The 17,829-nt window shown below is 47.1% G+C and overlaps 2 protein-coding genes across 2 annotated transcripts in view; one reads left to right on the plus strand and one right to left on the minus strand.

Moving 5' to 3' along the window:
* Nucleotides 1-871: 871 nt before the first annotated feature.
* STAR (steroidogenic acute regulatory protein) lies at nucleotides 872-8,432 on the plus strand. Its single transcript, XM_050801356.1, has 7 exons — nucleotides 872-1,373; nucleotides 3,399-3,512; nucleotides 3,822-3,949; nucleotides 5,645-5,803; nucleotides 5,945-6,129; nucleotides 6,774-6,867; nucleotides 7,693-8,432. The coding sequence occupies exons 1-7, from the start codon at nucleotides 1,310-1,312 to the stop codon at nucleotides 7,804-7,806; spliced, it is 858 nt and encodes a 285-aa protein (XP_050657313.1). The 5' UTR covers nucleotides 872-1,309; the 3' UTR covers nucleotides 7,807-8,432.
* A 3,933-nt stretch (nucleotides 8,433-12,365) lies between these two features.
* The window catches only part of ASH2L (ASH2 like, histone lysine methyltransferase complex subunit), a 130,252-nt gene continuing 124,788 nt past the window's right edge, over nucleotides 12,366-17,829 (minus strand). The window contains exons 15-18 of the mRNA XM_050801322.1: nucleotides 16,993-17,085; nucleotides 15,344-15,442; nucleotides 13,196-13,255; nucleotides 12,366-13,107 (exon numbers count right to left, since the gene is read on the minus strand). Coding sequence (XP_050657279.1) covers nucleotides 13,000-13,107; nucleotides 13,196-13,255; nucleotides 15,344-15,442; nucleotides 16,993-17,085 — 360 coding nt within the window. The 3' untranslated portion in view covers nucleotides 12,366-12,999. The remainder of the gene's footprint in view (nucleotides 13,108-13,195; nucleotides 13,256-15,343; nucleotides 15,443-16,992; nucleotides 17,086-17,829) is intronic.

Raw genomic sequence — 17,829 nt, forward strand, 5'->3', positions numbered from 1 at the left:
ACCCCCAGCCCAGCTCACCCAGACAAAGCTACTGGGGGGAAAGTGTGAGGAAGGGTGTGGGCATAGCCCAGGCCCTCATCTTCTCTCTGCTGTAAGCTGATAGGGCTGCACCCCCAACTCAGCCGTGAGAGGTCATCCTTGCTCCAGCACAGACTCCTGAGAGGACTCCTCACTCAGAACAGGACTTTGGGAAAGGTGGTTTCTAGAAATGGATGAGTAAATAAATGGACAATTGAATATGCCCAGCATCCTGGGGACCGCAGGAGGAACTGTGTACAGATGGCTTGAAGGCCAGAGGCTTGGGTTGTTGTCCTGGCCCTGCCACTGGCCAGCTGTTTGACCTTGAACAAGTCAGTTCCACTCTGTGGACTTCAGGGTCCTCTCCCAGAAGAACAGCAGCCGTATGGTCTCTACTGCCTGGTAAACACCCTGGCTCACTCTCCCGAGACGGTGGTTCTCATAGTGTGTAGTCCACACAACACCTGCATTGCAGCCACTGGGTATTTATTTATTTATTTATTTATGATGGAGTCTCACTCTGTCGCCCAGGCTGGAGTGCAGTGGCGTGATCTTGGCTCACTGCAACTCTGCCTCCTGGGTTCAAGTGATTCTCGTGCCTCAGCCTGCGGAGTAGCTGGGACTACAAGGGCCTGCCACCTCGCCTGGCTAATTTTTTGTATTTTTAGTAGAGACGAGGTTTCACCATGTTGGCCATGCTGGTCTCGAACGCCTGATCTCAAGTGATCTGCCCACCTCGGCCTTCCAAAGTGCTGGGGTTATAGGCGTAAGCCACCCCGCCTGGCCAAGGGAAGTTTTTTTCTTTTCTTTTCTCTTTTTTTTAGCGCATGTTTCTGAGCCTCAATTCCAGATCAGCTGAGCCTGGAGTTTCTGTAGACAAGGGCTAGAAATCTGCACTTTAAACTCTTGAAAACCACTATGTGCCTTCATCTAAGCTGCCCCTGCTTCTCTCCCCTCCATCCCTCCAGCCTGGCCCTGTCCTCCTCACTCTCCCCTGCACCCTCCCCCACCCCACACTCCCCACAAACGGCCAAAGCAGCAGTGTGAGGCAATCGCTCTATCCTTGACCCCTTCCTTTGCACAGTGAGTGATGGCATTTTTATCTCCTGATGATGATGCACAGCCTTCAGCGGGGGGCATTTAAGACGCAGAACACCAGGTCCAGGCTGCAGCTGCGGGACTCACAGGCGAAGCTTGAGGGGCTCAGGAAGGACAAAGAACCACTTCTTGAGAGAAGAGGCAGCTGCAGCAGCGGCAGCGACCCCACCACTGCCACATCTGCCAGGAAACAATGCTGCTAGCGACATTCAAGCTGTGCGCCGGGAGCTCCTACAGACACATGCGCAACATGAAGGGTGAGCGCTGCGGGAAGGAGGCAATGAGGGGTTGGCCAGCTCTCAATGGATGAGGCTCAGGCCACCCAATTCTGATCCTAGTTGTGCCTCTTACTGGGTGAACCTGGGCAAGTTTCTTCCCTTCTTGAATCTCAGTTTTCCCCTCGGAAGAAGTGGGCTGGTTACTAAGATATATCCCTTCCAGATTCTGTAATTTCTGGTCTTCCCTCTAGGACTCCAATCTTTTTTTCTCCTTTTCTTTCATTTTTAATCTTTTTCTTTCTTTCATCCTTCCTTCCTTCTTCCTTTCCTTTCTTCCTTCCCCTTTTCCTTCGTTCGTTCTTTTTTTCTTCTGCCTTTTCTTTTTTTTTTTGTTTGAATCAAGGTCTCTGTCATGGAGGCTGGAGTACAGTGGAACAATCATAGCTAACTGCAGCCTCAAACTCATGGGCTCAAACCATCCTCCCACCTCAGCCTCTTGAGTAGCTGGGACTACAGGCGTGCACCACCACAACCAGCTAGTTTTATTTATTTATTTATTTTTATTTTTATTAGAGACAAAGTCTTGCTGTATTGGTCACGCTGGTCTTGACATCCTGGGCTCAAGGGATTCTCCCACCTTGGCCTCCCAAAGTGCTGGGATTACAGGTGTGAGCCACCACACCTGGCTTACTTTATTTATTTTGAGGCGGAGTCTCACTTGTTGCCCAGCCTGGAGTGCAGTGGCACGATCTCAGCTCACTGCAACCTCCGCCTCCCGGGTAGCTGGGATTACAGGTACACGCCAGGATGCCTGGCTAATTTTTGCATTTTTAGTAGAGACAGGGTTTTGCCTTGTTGACCAGGCTGGTCTTGAACTCCTGACCTCAGGTGATCCGCCTCCCAAACTGCTGGGATTATAGGCATGAGCCATGGCGCTCGGCCTATTTTATTTTTGAGGCAGAGTCTCACTCTGTTGCCTAGGCTGGAGTACAGTGGCACTATCTTGGCTCACTGCAGCCTCTGCCTCCCGGGTTCAAGCAATTCTCCTGCCTCAGCCTCCTGAGCGGCTGGGACCACAGGCATGCACCACCATGTGCGGCCATCTTTTTTGAAGTATTCCTGACTTTGCCTTCCTTCAGAGCTGGACAAGGCTTGTAGCAGGGGTACCCAGGAAAGTCTTGCCCACAGTGCCAGAGTAAATATTAGACTTGACTCCCACAGGCAAAAAAAGATGGAGGAGAAGAGAGACGGGGGAGTAAGATAGGTGGGCAAGGTAAAGAGAGAAGATGGTGGGGCTGGGAAGACTGTTATCATTGAATACCCAGAAAGGGACAGAAACCAGCTACAAGAAGCTACTTTTGTACAGCTGATTAGCATCCAAGGTCATTTGAATCCTCTGCTGCCACTGAAGGGTACACAAGTCAATCTAGACACGATCTTTCCAATTACACTGGATTGAATTAGCTACCTTTAGAGCGAGAAGCCATGCTTAGGTCTGCAGCCGGCAGTGGGGTTGTCCTCACTAGATGGACAGGACTTCCCTGGCCCAGAATCCAGGGACACACAGAGCAGCTTATGGCATGCAAGCACACAGACTCATAGAAGCACAGATTCATGCAAGCACACAGACCTCATGCAATCACAGATTCATGCAATGCAAGCAGATTCAGGCAAGCACACAGACTCATGTAACCACAGACTCATGCAAGCACACAGACCTCAGGAGTTGTATTCTCCTTATGAAGTAGGATTTTTCTGGTTGTTTGAACACAGCTTCTTCCCCTTTTAGGGACAGAAACTCCAGCAGGCTCTGGTATAGCCCGTCTCCAGGCAGGGCCAGGCCTGACCACCCCAGATGGAAGGCAGATTTCTGGACCCTGGAGCACTGCGGTGGGAGTTGGGGGCCTGGCTGTAGTTCAGATCCCTGCTAGAATCCTGTGTGCTCCTGAGCAAGTCACTGCCCTCTCCAAGCCAACTTCCTAATTTGTGACAAGATGAGGGGGTGGAATGGTCCATCTCTAAGGGGCTTTCCAGCTCCTAGACAAGGGTTCTTCCCTTCTGCAGGGCTGAGGCAACAGGCCGTGATGGCCATCGGCCAGGAGCTGAACCGGAGGGCCCTGGGGGGCCCCAACCCTAGCACGTGGATTAGCCAGGTTCGGCGGCGGAGCTCTCTGCTCGGTAAGTGCTGAGGCTTCTGGGCTCCTGGGGCTGGCAGGAGGCTCCCGGGAGGTGATGTGGTGCGTGTGGCCTGGGCTCCCCTCCTGCCCTTCCTTCATTTTGAAAGGACGTTCCCAGCCTAGAGTTCCTCAAGGCCAGATCCCCCTCCGGTCACCTGTGGTGGCTGTGTCTAACTCGAACAGCAGGCTGGCCCCTATGGCTTTAGTCCAGGCTCTTCAGAACAATGAGCAGACCCAGAGCTCCAGGGATGAGAGCTGGTGGAGGCTGGGAGAAGAAGGAAGCTCTGTTTCTCTTTGGCTGTGTACCCAGGTTCTCGGCTGGAAGAGACTCTCTACAGTGACCAGGAGCTGGCCTATCTCCAGCAGGGGGAGGAGGCCATGCAGAAGGCCTTGGGCATCCTTAGCAACCAGGAGGGCTGGAAGAAGGAGACCCAGCAGGTAAGCGTGGGGGAGAAGCCTGTGGTTCCTCCATGCTCTACGGCCATCCTCAAGGCCAGCTGGGGTTACTGTTCTTCCCAGAATTCCTGTCTCATGCAGCAGTCACTGGGTAGCAAGTGGTTTTAACTTGAGAACTCTCCTTTCCTGAGAATATATCCTCAGATAATGCTCTTCCCCCATAAAAGACACCCTGGAGAGTCCTGTTGGAGAAACACTATTCCTGTGTCCTTAGCTATAGAATAGGATTGCATTGTGCACCCACTTGGCAGAGACCATGCAAGGGGGACTCCAAGTGTACGTGAGGCCTCATCGCCCTGGGTCAGATATCCCAACAACGCCAAAGTGCACTGTCTGTGCTGTCAGCCCACATGTGGCTGGGCTTGCAGGGGTGATGTGGGCTCACTCTGCAACAGGCCTGGACTAGAATACAGAGTGGTCCACAGCCTTCTGGGGTTCTCTGCGCTTGAGCACTGACCATCACTGGGGACAGTAACCAGGCTCACGGTAAAGGCTGGCAGCTCCGTTATGGAGATTTTGGTGGCTTTACCTTCAGCAAAAGCTGACATGCTGCCCACTACCCAAAGTTCAGGTAGAACCCCTCCTTCCCTAAGTTCTCAGAGTAACGGAGTTAACAGACTACTAGTTTGGGAGTCAAGGAACCTGGGACTTAGATCGGCACTGCTCTTAGCTAAGGGTCCCTGGACCAATCACTGACCTTCTCTGGCCTCACATTCTTCTGGTGTGGAATGAGGTACTGAACTAAAACAAATCTTTTTTTTTTTTTTTGAGACGGAGTCTCGCTCTGCCGCCCAGGCTGGAGTGCAGTGGCCGGATCTCAGCTCACTGCAAGCTCCGCCTCCCGGGTTTACGCCATTCTCCTGCCTCAGCCTCCCGTGTAGCTGGGACTACAGGCGCCCGCCACCTCGCCCGGCTAGTTTTTTGTATTTTTTAGTAGAGACGAGGTTTCACCATGTTAGCCAGGATGGTCTCAATCTCCTGACCTCGTGATCCGCCCGTCTCGGCCTCCCAAAGTGCTGGGATTACAGGCTTGAGCCACCGCGCCCGGCCTAAAACAAATCTTGAAGATCCCATTCAACATTCTATGTATCTAATCAAGCTGGTGTAAACCACTTTTCCTATTCCCAGGTTTCTCTCTTGGGATCTTTGAGCTTCTGAAGTCAAGTAAGAGTCTTTTCAGTTGGACCTACCCATACCACCATCATTCCCCAGCAAGACAAAGGGTCCAGGGGAGCTGGGTGCAGTGGCTCACACCTGGAGGACGAGATGGAAGAACTGCCTGAGCCTAGGAGTTTGAGACCAGCCTGGGCAACACAGGGAGATCTCATCTCTACAAAAAATTTAAAAATTAGCTAGGTGTAATGGTGCATGCCTGTAGTCCCAGGTACTTGGGAGGCTGAGGCAGGAGGATTTGAGCCCAGGAGGTTGAGGCTGCAGTGACCCATGATTGTGCCACCTGTAAGCTGGGATTACAGGTGCCTGCCACCGTGCCTGGCTAATTTTTGTAGTTTTAGTAGAGACAGGGTTTCACCATCTTGGCCAGGCTGGTCTCATCCTCCTGACCTTGTGATCCATCCGCCTTGGCCTCCCAAAGTGCTGGGATTATAGGCGTGACCCACTGTGCCTGGCCAAGAATATTTTTGTCTAACCACCTTCTGGGGCTCCTTTCTCTGACAGGACAATGGGGACAAAGTGATGAGTAAAGTGGTCCCAGATGTGGGCAAGGTGTTCCGGCTGGAGGTCGTGGTGGACCAGCCCATGGAAAGGCTCTATGAAGAGCTCGTGGAGCGCATGGAAGCAATGGGGGAGTGGAACCCTAATGTCAAGGAGATCAAGGTGAGCAAAGTCCAGGTGCGGGTGGCAGGGGCCCAGGACAGCCCAGTGTGAATGCTGTATCAAAGAGAGGACCCCTAGCTATGGGGGGTGCTCAGCCCAACACAGGCTGAGTCATGATTCTGGTTCCCCATGGCCTGGTAGGTCCTGCAGAAGATCGGAAAAGATACATTCATTACTCACGAGATGGCTGCAGAGGCAGCAGGAAACCTGGTGGGGCCCCGTGACTTTGTGAGCGTGCGCTGTGCCAAGCGCCGAGGCTCCACCTGTGTGCTAGCTGGCATGGCCACAGACTTCGGAAACATGCCTGAGCAGAAAGGTGTCATCAGGTAATACGGGCGGCAGGTTCCAAACCCCCCCTTCTAACACAGGCCTGCGGGTGCAGACCCAAGCATGTGGACTGCATCCCCAGCTCCAAGAAACCAACCCTTGGTGCACCCATGGCTTCCTTCTACAAAAGAACATACTTATTTACCAAAGGAGGGACAAAGACAAGATAGGCCCTACTTCGACAGCCAAACAGCTTGTCCTGACCCTCCCAGAAAGTTTAAGAACCTTAATCATTTGCTGAAGCATGGGGCAGGGCTGAGGTTCAGCTGGTACGCTCAGGTACAGCTGTAATGTCGACTAAAATATTGAAATAATCCATACCACTCAGTACACCATGGCCTCCTGAATTTCCCAAGGCCCCAGCCCAGTCACCAGCCTGAATCCTTTCCCTGACCTCCCTGTAATCCAGCAACTAAAGGGCACAAGAGGCCTCAGGGGCCGCTCCAGCTACAAGCAGCCTTAATTCTGATGAGCTGGTAATCATGCCAATTGCCAAATAATTACCCTTTGCAAAGGGCAGTTCCCTGATAAAACTTAGAAAAGCAAGGTACCGTAGAAACGTGTATCTGTGGTACTAGTGTAAGCAGCCAGTGCAAGTGAGAACTCACAACTGTCCTCCTGACTTGACTTCTCCATTTGCCAGGGCGGAGCACGGTCCCACTTGCATGGTGCTTCACCCACTGGCTGGAAGTCCCTCGAAGACCAAACTTACGTGGCTACTCAGCATCGACCTCAAGGTGAAGGGCATGAGAGGGGGATCTGGAGGGCAGGTGGTAGTGAGAAAAACAGGCTCTTCCCATCCCCACCATGCAACAAAGAATCCTCTTCTATTCTGATAGAATCACAGGCTGTAAGACAGGGAAGGGCCTTGAGTGATGGCCTAACTGCTACTCTACCATCTCCAAAGCCTGTGATGGCTCCCTCTTCTTCTTTTTTTTTTTGTGACAGGGTCTCACTCTGTCACCTAGGCTGGAGTGCAATGGTGTGGTTTCAGCTCACTGCAAGTTCTGCCTCCTGGGTTCAAGCGATTCTTCCGCCTCAGCCTCCCGTGTAGCTGGGACTATAGGCGTGCGCCACCACACCCGGCTAATTTTTGTATTTTTAGTAGAGACGGGGTTTCACTATGTTGGCCAGGCTGGTCTCAAACTCCTGACCTCATGATCTGCCTGCTTTCCGAAGTGCTGGGATTACAAGCGTGAGCCACTGTGCCCGGCCCTCTTCTGTCTCATAGTTAAGTTCAACTCTATATGTAGTTACCATTTTAGAAAGAAGGAAACTTAGGTCCAGAGATCTGAAGGGTAAAAAAGGCAATATAACTTGTTCATGGTCACACAGCTGGGAAGACCAGGCTGAAATATCTTGTTGGCTAGTCTTGTGCTTCTGAAAGTCATGACAGCAGAGCAGCAATGCAGTCCTCCCACCCCTGACCAGGCAACCCCAAGGCTGCACCTATTAACAGAGCTTGAAGACCAAGCCCCTGACAGCCTGTTTGTGATAGGGTGGAGTGTCTAGAGTGGACCAAAACCCACAAGATGGCCAAATTCTCCTACCTTCTACTGCAGGGGTGGTTGCCCAAGAGCATCATCAACCAGGTCCTGTCGCAGACCCAGGTGGATTTTGCCAACCACCTGCGCAGGCGCCTGGAGTCCCGCCCTGCCTCTGAAGCCAGGTGTTGAAGACCAGCCTGCTATTCCCCAGTGTGCCCAGCTGCACTGGTATGCATGCTCATCAGGAGAATCCCTGCTGGAAGTCTGCAAGTCTAAGATCTCCATCTGGCGACAGTGGGATGGGTGGGGTTAGTGTTTAGAGTATGACACTAGGATTCAGATTGGTAAAAGTTTTTAGCACCAAGAAAACAGGGATGAGGCTCTTGGATTAAAAGGTAATTTAATTCACTGATTAGCTATGACATGAAGGTTAAGGCCCCTAAAATAATTGTAAAACTCTTTTTTTCTGGGCCCTTACATTCCCACCTAAAACCATCTTTAAAATGCTAGTGGCTGATATGGGTGTGGGGGATGCTAACCACAGGGCCTGAGAAGTCTTGCTTTACGGCTCAAGAATGCCATGCACTAGCAGTGCGTGTGTACAAGGCAGAATCTCAGAGTGTCTCCTGCAGCCCTCTGCTCCTCCCATTCACTGCACAGCAACACCACAGAACAAGCAGCACCCCACAGTGGGTGCCTTCCAGAAATATAGTCCAAGCTTTCTCTATGGAAAAAGACAAAACTAATTAGTAGACAGGTTTCCCTATTGCTTCCATAGGCACCCGTCAGAATAAAGAATCATAATTCACACAAAACATCAGTCTGTATGTTTTAATATTGTACTGTTAAAAAAAAATCTATGCGGCTGGGCACGGTGGCTCACGCCTGTTATCCCAGCATTTTGGGAGGCCAAGGCGGGTGGATCACAAGGTCAGGAGATCGAGACCATCCTGGCCAATATGGTGACATCCCGTCTCTACTAAAATACAAAAAATTAGCTGGGTGTGGTGGTGCACACCTGTAGTCGTAGCTACTTGGGAGGCTGAGGCAGGGGAATCACTTGAACCCGGGAGGCGGAGGTTGTAGTGGGCCAAGATTGTGCCACTGCATTCCAGCATGGGTGACAGAGTGAGACTCTGTCTCAAAAAAAAAAAAAAAAAAAAAAAAAAAAAAAATCTATGCTAGTAGATTACAACTCTACACTAGAGGAGTCCTGGACAAAGCTTTCAATTAGTCAAACTAAATTAGACAGGCTCATTAAAAGGAAAAGAACTACTGGGAAATTATGCAATTCAATTATTTAGACTATGTTACCAGGATCCTTCATAAAAATTTAATTTCCATAAGCACAACCTACATGAGTTTTTAAATTTTTTTTTTTTTTTGAGACAGAGTCTTGCTCTGTCACCCAGGCTGGAGTGCAGTGGCACAATCTCGGCTCACTATAAGCTCCGCCTCCTAGGTTCACGCCATTCTCCTACCTCAGCCTCCCGAGTAGCTAGGACTACAGGTGCCCGACACCATGCCCGGCTAATTTTTTTGCTGTCTATTTTTTAGTAGAGACGGGGTTTCACCATGTTGGTCTGGCTGGTCTCGATCTCCTGACCTCATGATCCACCCACCTCAGCCTCCCAAAGTCCTGGGATTACAGGCGTGAGCCACTGCGCCGAGTTCTTAAAGGATTCTATAAGCAATAGCTGATTAATGGGCCCTGGAAGAGGAAGATTATAACTGAGAATGTTTATTTACCTAATTAAAATTAAAGGCAGTGCCAAATATGAGAGAATAAACAATATTAGTTAACATTTCTGTTATTTATGATGCCAGTTAGTAGTAAGATAATTCCACAGCTGTCAACTTTGTTTGGGGCTGGCAACTTCTCTGCTTAAATAGGCTAAACTTTAGTATTTTGGGAGAAGTGGCTGGAAGAAGGGGTAATATGGTGAAAGCAAATTTCCTTTCTCAAAAGTCAAGAGAATTTATGCGAGGTGGCTCCCGCCTGTAATCCCAACCCTTTGGAAGGCCAAGGCAGGCGATCGCCCGAGGGGGGAGACCAGCCTGACTAACATGGAGAAACCCCATCTCTACTAAAAATACAAAATGAGCTGGGCGTGGCAGTACACGCCTGTAATCCCAGCTACTTGGGAGGCTGAGGCAGGAGAATTGCCTGAACCCGGGAGGCGGAGGTTGCAGTGATCCAAGATCGAGCCACTGTACTCCAGTCTGGGCGAAAGACCAAGGCTGTCTTAAAAAAAAAAAAAAATATACACACACGCACACACTGGGATGGGAGGGTAGGGAGGATGAAAAAAATCACCATCACCACGTGAAGGTTTTCCATTCTTGTTTTAACAGCATTGATGATTTGCACCATTTGGAGACAGAGCTCTGGCTTATTTATTAGAAAGCAGGAACTGGGCACGGTGGTGCCCACCCACAATGCCAGCTACTATGAAGGCTGAGGTGGGAGAACTGCTGGAGGGCAGTTTGAAACCAGTCTGGGCAAGATAGTAAGACCTCATCTCAAAAAAAAAAGACAAAGGAGTTGATGAAACCAAATTATGACAAACTAAATTAAAAAACAGCATTAGTGGGAACACTGTGGTATTTATTGAGATATTAAAATTTTACAACTAGTAGAGGTATTTATTATAATTTATTCGGATTGTTTCTTAGTTTATTTTTGGCATGGATAAAATTATTGTTTACCTAAGTGCCTCAGAGTTGAGAGAGGACAGTTGTAGAGAAGTATTTCTCAAATGGAATTATCATCCACTACCAGCTAAGAGAAAAAAGTTATGTGTTTAAAGATATCTTAAAGCAACATATATTCTAGTTTCAAGATAACAGGCTGACAGTCAAGAAATGGGCTTTTAACAAACCCACTCGTTTGCTGGATTCTAACTGCCTCCTTCAAACTATGTAATTGTGCCTTTCTGGTCTCTGTGGAGATATTTTCCACTTGTTTAATTTTACACTGGAATAAAACAAGTTATCACTGTTGATCTGATTACAGAAACTATTTTATATAGGACTATGTGAAGAGTAGATATTCTCTGAGCCCTTCAAATGAACTGTATTAAAACACACACACACTTTTGATGTTTGAGAAGAACATCATTACCTGTAACCTTTGATTTGTGAAAATGAAATATATATAGAAAGCTAATTTTATAATTTAGATGGACAGTGGGTATACAACTTATATATGGTAATTTCTATTACAAAGAATTAACATTCAGCTTCCTCTAAATAACACCACCCTCATTTTCTTGGAGTCCCTCAAACTCCGATGACCTAGAAGCTTTATAACCAGGTCTGCCCTTGAAGACCAGCTCATGCATTAATAGGTGTCTAGGGCTGAGCCTCAGCCTCCAATCACACTCGACCTGTACAAGTTTTCCTGTTCAGAGATACAGAGTGGCCAAATCAACGCCTCTGGGTGATTCATCAGGAGACAAATACATTAGTCAATGCTACTATGTTAAAATACCAATATTGTCTTGAAGTGTGGGAACTCTCTTAAACAGGAAAATGACAAGATATTCAGAAGAGCCACAGGCTTAACATGGTGACTCTGCAGCAGCATGTCACCCTCCATGTGGTGAGCCACTCTATCTATTAACCAAGGTAGAGAGGTAAATGCAAGAGAGTCTTTGGGCAATCCTGGGAGGGCTGTCTTTGCTGTAAGACTGATGTATTGAAAAAGGAAGACAGGCCGGGCCTGGTGGTTCACGCCTGTAATCCCAGCCACTTTGGGAGGCTGAGGTGGGCACATCATGAGGTCAGGAGATCGAGATGATCCTGGCTAACAGAGTGAAACCCCGTCTCTACTAAAAATACGACAGAAAATTAACCAGGTGTGGTGGCACGTGCCTGTAGTCCCACCTACTCAGGAGGCCGAGGCAGGAGAATTGCTTGAACCCGGGAGGCGGAGGTTGCAGCGAGCTGAGATTGTGCCACTGCACTCCAGCCTGAGTGACAGAGCAAGACTCCATCTCAAAAAAACAAAATAAAACAGAAACAAAAAAAAAAAAGAAAAGAAAAGAAAAAGGAAGACAAGGAAATTATATAGGAATCCAAAAGAAAGGTTTATTTTTTATTTTTATTTTTGGACACAGGGTCATGCTCTGTTGCCCAAGCTGGAGTGCAGTGGTGCAAACATGGCTCACTGCAGCCTGGAACTCCTGGGCCCAAGGGATCCTCCCACCTAAGCCTCCAAAGTAGCTGGGACTACTAGCATGTGTCATCACGTCTGGCTAATTTTTTACTGAGAAGGGGTCTTACTATGTTGCCCAGGCGGTCTTGAACTCCTGGTCTTGAGCAATCTTTCTGTCTTAATGTCTCAAAATGCTGGGATTATAGGCATGAGCCACGGTGCCTGGAAGGCTCATTCTTACATTTCAGTCTTTAATAGTCTGAAAACTGCCCTTTAGCCATCAGCTAAGGGCAAAGGAAGATAAGCAAGACAGGAAACCACCTGCACATATCAACATCCACGTTCCAAGGGAAGACCAGGAGGGAGACCATTAGCCCTTTGAAATTCTTGTTCCTTTCCTCAAGGTGGCAGATTTTCACAGGAAATGGGGTGGCTGATTGGCAAGAATAGGAGCAACAGGAAAGCGGCCAAAACACAAGTCAGAAACCTGGCTCTTCCTCCCAGTGCCAGCTCCCTTCCTCATGCTGCTTACATTTCTGAACACTGTCACCAAGAGGCACCCAACCTGAAGGGAAGCAAAGTGTCACACAAACTTCAAAACAAGTTTTATTTGGGAAGAGTTTCTCATTTTGTTAAAGCTGCAAGCAAGTTTCTTTCACAATTACACTTCTAGAGATCTAGTAGTTTTAGGGATCTCAGTGTTCAAAAGTATATTTCAAAATGAACAACAAAACCAAACCCACACCAAAGGGAAATAGTGTTTAGATTGGTTTGGAATGTGTAGCCATTGATTTCAGGTGTTCTCAGAAACAGGTTACCATTTCCTTGGAAAACAGGTGGGATGGAGTCAATGCCCACAGAAGGAAATGTCTTTCAAATAAGTTACTCGGACAATATTATTCACTCTTTAGAAAATATAGTAGGATAACAAGTCACAGCTGGCAGGGTATGCAGTACAGCACTGATTTCACAGGGGGCTTACACAATCCTGGAGTCAGCGGTTGTTGGCTTGTGGTACACAAAATAAGAGCAGTCACTGGAAGTTGGGAGAAAATGGTGAAAGGCAGGCAGTCTCCCGTAGTCCTACCCAGCCTTTTAACTTGCTAAAAGGAGAGGCTGTGTTTTGTAGCATCTTTGGGAGAACATTTGAGACAGTTCAAAAACAAAAACAAAACCCCCAGTATTATTCCCCAGAAAGTCCTTGACAGAAAAGAGGGACCTGGTCAGGGTTCCCACGGGGGACTGCGCCTCCCATCCACTTCTGTCTCCACGTGATACAAGACGTCAGCCAGGGTGTGCTCTACCACGGCGCCCCAGCCCATGTCACTCATCTGCAGGAGGAATCAGAAACAGAACACGGTGACTAGAGCAGCCACGGCAATGCCGAGGATGCATGCAGGCATTTGTAATGTTACTCACAGGGCGGTAAGTGAGATCCTTCGGAGGATACTTGAAGCATGGTCCAAAGTTAATGGAAACCTGGAGCGAATTCAATTCAAGCAGACATGGAGAAAATGGACAAAAAGTATTGGAAAAGTTAATTTGACACAGGAAATTTTCACTTTAAACATGGCTACAATACTCGGGGGATAAATGGAACAAATGAGATATATATTAAATATTACTATAAGTGGTCAACATCCTGATGTCCATTAAGAATTAGGTAACTAAAAGAGATCAGTGTTGATTTTTGTTGTCAAAGAAAATAAAAATTCAGGATCCCAATTTGCTCTGTCAAAAGGAAAAAATTAAGCTGAAAGCTGAGTCATGCAAGAAACTGCCTTTCCTTTTGTTGCTAAGCAGACACCTACAGATAAAAGCTTAAATATCCCCATAGGCAGCTACTTTATGTTCACCTTATCTTATGTGAAGTACTGATTTACTGGGCATGAGATGAATACATAATTGACTTTCCCCTATCTGCTCCTTTTCTCTTGCAACATGTGGATGACGATACCCTCCCACTTTCCCCTCCAGCCCGCATTTCCCCTTTATTTTACTTTTTATTTTTTTGAGACATGCTCTGACTCTACTGTCCAGGCTGCAGCGCCAACAATGTGATCATGGTTCACTGCACCCTTGACCTCCTGGGCTCAGCGGATCCTTCCACCTCAGCCTCCCAAGTAGCTGGGACTGCAGGCATGTACCACCAGGCCTGGCTAATTTTTTGTATTTTTTGTAGACAGGGGTTTTTGCTATGTTGCCCAGGCTGGTCTCAAGGTCCTGGGTTCAACTGATTCTTATATTGGCCTCTCAAAGCATTGGGATTACCACCATGAGCCACTCCGGCCAGCCCTTTTTCTTTTTTAAATTTTTAAGTCATCAAATTCATCCTTGGAGAAAGGCACAGACCACAGACTGTTTCTGTGATTCTGTGTTTTTTTCTTACGGGCAGGTCCTTAACTTTGGCAAAATAAACTTCTAAATTGATTGAGATCTGTCTCAAGACAGTTTTTGGTTTACACTGTTTACAACCTACAGATTTCCTTTTTTTTACCTGCTTCAATGGTGCCTACTGACAGACTGAAAATACATGGAAATCTTCATGCATTAACTTTTCTTTTTCTTTCTTTTTTGAGACGGAGTCTTGCTCTGTCACCAGGCTGGAGTGCAGTGGCATGATCTTGGCTCACTGCAACCTCTGCCTCCCGGGTTCAAGCGATTCTCCTGCCTCAGACTCCTGAGTAGCTGGAATTACAGGCATGTGCCACTAAGCCCAGCTAATTTTTGTATCTTCAGTAGAGATGGGGTTTCGCCATGTTGGCCAGGCTGGTCTCGAACCCGACTTCAAGTGATCCGCCCACCTTGGCCTCCCAAAGTGCTGGGATTACAAGCGTGAGCCAGTGCACCCGGCTCCAACTTTTCTATGTATCTACATCTGTGTCTACCTACCTACCTACCTATATATTTTTAAGACCAACAGACCCTAATGATAGTACCCTTCTTCATGCTGGATCATATTTAAAAAAAAAAAAAAAACCTGCCAGATATAGTAGCTCATGCCTATCTGTAATCCCAGCACTTTGGGAGGCTGAGCTGGGAGAACTGCTTGAGCCCATGACTTTGAGACCAGCCAGGGCAATGTAGTGAGATCCTGTCTCTACAAAAACCAAAACCAAAAAATGAGCACACCCCAGCTACTCAGGAGGCTGAGGTGGATCATTTGTGCCCAGGAGGTCAAGGCTATGGTGAGCCTATGCAACAGAGTGAGACACTGTCTCAAAAAAAAAAATGAATGTAAGCAACAATGACTAATAATGGTGGGTTATCATGACATCCCACCAGGAGGATCTGTGTATGTGCATTTTTATCCTTCCTACTGAAGAGCAACACCACACCACGCACTCAAGGGAAAAGTATAGCACACACTAATTGCAGGACCTTTTTCTATCCAGCAAATACTCCCTAAGATGCCCAAGCTGTTTTTGGACTAAACAGTAATGGTAGCAACACACGTGCAACTCTAAGGCTGCTTGGATTTCTTTCCAGCGCTCAGTAGCTTTGTCATCGCAACCCATTCATCTGCTTCCCTCAAGTTTTGCCCATGGGATGGAAACATGTACGTACCGTGCAGCTCTTGTACAGTGAGATGGCTGGAAAGTAAACCCCCTCAAAAATATCTTTGTAAGCCACACCTTGATTGACACCATTTTTATAAAATATTATCTGGAACAAAAACCATGATTTTACTTCAGAATTGTAAAAAAGAACAAACAAAAAAAGAACTCTCTAGGAAAATACATTAGAAGTGCTGCTGCCAGACTGCTAATCACATACCCAAGAACAGTACATAACTTGTGTAATAACAACAATATCTTCAATTTTTATAATACTTTTGATTTTTCAAGCACGTTAATCTGCACTATTCAGGCTTCTTTTTTTCTTTTTTGAGACAGGATCTCACTCTGTCACCCAGGCTGAAGTGCAGTGGTGTGATCTTGGCTCACTGCAGCCTCAACCTCCTTGGCTCAAGTGATCCTCCCACATCAGCCTCCCAAGTAGCTGGGACTACAGGCATACACCACCATATCCAGCTAATTAAAAAAATTTTTTTATAGAGACAGGATCTCACTATATTGCCCAGGCTGGTCTCAAACTCCTGGGCTTTGTTTTCTGAATTCCTGTGCTACATATACCAAACAGTTCTATATTTTATTATTCATTGCATTGTATTTATAAAAGTAAGCTGGGAGGCCGAGGAGAGACGATTACTTGAGGGCAGGAGTTCAAGACTAGCCTGGGCAACATAGTGAGACCTCATCTCTACAATCTTTTTTTTTTTAAAGCAAGCTGGCCTTCCATGGACTGCTTGGGACCACACCTGTTTAAGAGTGCTTATTTATCAATCCCTTTCCCTTGTGTCAGTTCTCACTTCTGTTTTTTCACTTTGAAGTTCTCTAAGACTCTTACGTCACATCTCTGGATTCTCATGTTCTTCCCTTTCTCTCCCAGAATTAGACTGAATATTCTCTCTTGACCACTTCAGTTCTTCAGAAAAGGCTGCCTTCTCTTCTTAGCAAGAGGGGGCTTTCTGGTTATTACATCTTTAGATCTAATAATTTTTTCTCTTTAGTATTTCTTTCCTAAAAACAGCTGAAACTCTACTTTATTTCACCTACGTCTCCTTGTATTAGTGTCCTGGGTGGCTTTACAGCATTAGCATTTTTACAAAAAAAAAGTTTCCAGCTTAACGTTCTTCCTCTCCACCCAACTTCCCTTTTTATTTTTGGCCCTTGTGGTTGGCCCAGATGTGCCAGCCTTTCTCTGACTGTGCTATGACCTTGGGCAGACATGTTTCCAGAAACTCCGGAAGTGGAGGCAGAGAAAGTTCTGAAGGACATTGAGTGAGACATTACAGCTCCGAGTGCCCCTGGACCACACCACAAGGTCTACTCTCCCACTCCAGGTTCCCTCCCTTTGGACTTGATACCTCCTCTGATAAAGAATAAAGACACTGGATTTGCTTCCTCAGTCTCTTACAGATTTCTCTACAGAATGATCCTGAAAGAACAGGATCATGCCTCTAACAGCAGCAGCATGGTACTACATAAAGAGCAAAACACAATAAGCAGAGGGCGAGCTTGCCACTGGCTAGTGGGGCTACCAGATGCCCCTTTGTTCCCCTTTGGGCCTTGTGTTCCTCACTTTTATAATGAAGGAACGGGTCCTAACCCTCAAGGCCTTATGATTCTAATTTTCTTATGGCCATGACTCACCTCACTATGGGGAGTCTGTTTCAGGCTCTTCTCTGCTTTATCCACAAAATCTTTTTCCTCAAAATACAAATAACTCTTGAATTTTATCAAAGCCTTGAAAACCAAGAAAGAAAAAAAAGCACAATAAAGCATCGGCTCCATCATCATGAAAAAAATGCATCCGCACACAAAGTGTTAACCCCTTGAGCTCTACAACAGATATTAAACATCTTTGCAGTTGAGTTTTTCTAGATTTTGAATTATTACACACTTCTTAAAAAATACCAGATGGCACATGTTTATTAAAACATTTTCAGAAGGCCTTTAGTAAGAAATGTGAAAAAATACTTAATAATATAAATACATACACACCACAATAAAAATACCCATAGAAGTGGCTAAATTCACACATCTTTTCCAATAATCTCACTGAAAGAAATGACAAGTTTCTTGAGTCTACAATCTCGTACTCTTTTTTTTTTTTTTGAGATGGGAGTTTTGCTCTTGTTGCCCAGGCTGGAGTGCAATGGTGCGATCTCTTCTCACTGCAACCTCCGTCTCCCGGGTTCAAGTGATTCTCCTGCCTCAGGCTCCCGAGTAGCTGGGATTACAGGTGCCCACCACCACACCAGGCTAATTTTTTGTATCTTTAGTAGAGATGGGGTTTCACTATGTTGGCCAGGCTGGTCTCAAACTCCTGACCTCAGGTGATCCACTCGCCTTGGTCTCCCAAAGTGCTGGGATTACAGGCGTGAGCCACCGAGCCCGGCCTATTCTTTTTTTATTTTTTTGAGACAGTCTCACTCTGTCACCCAGGCTGGAGTGCAGTGGTGTGATCTTGGCTCACTGCAACCTCGG

This window comes from Macaca thibetana, chromosome 8 (assembly GCF_024542745.1).
Source record: "Macaca thibetana thibetana isolate TM-01 chromosome 8, ASM2454274v1, whole genome shotgun sequence".
Lineage (NCBI taxonomy): Eukaryota > Metazoa > Chordata > Mammalia > Primates > Cercopithecidae > Macaca > Macaca thibetana.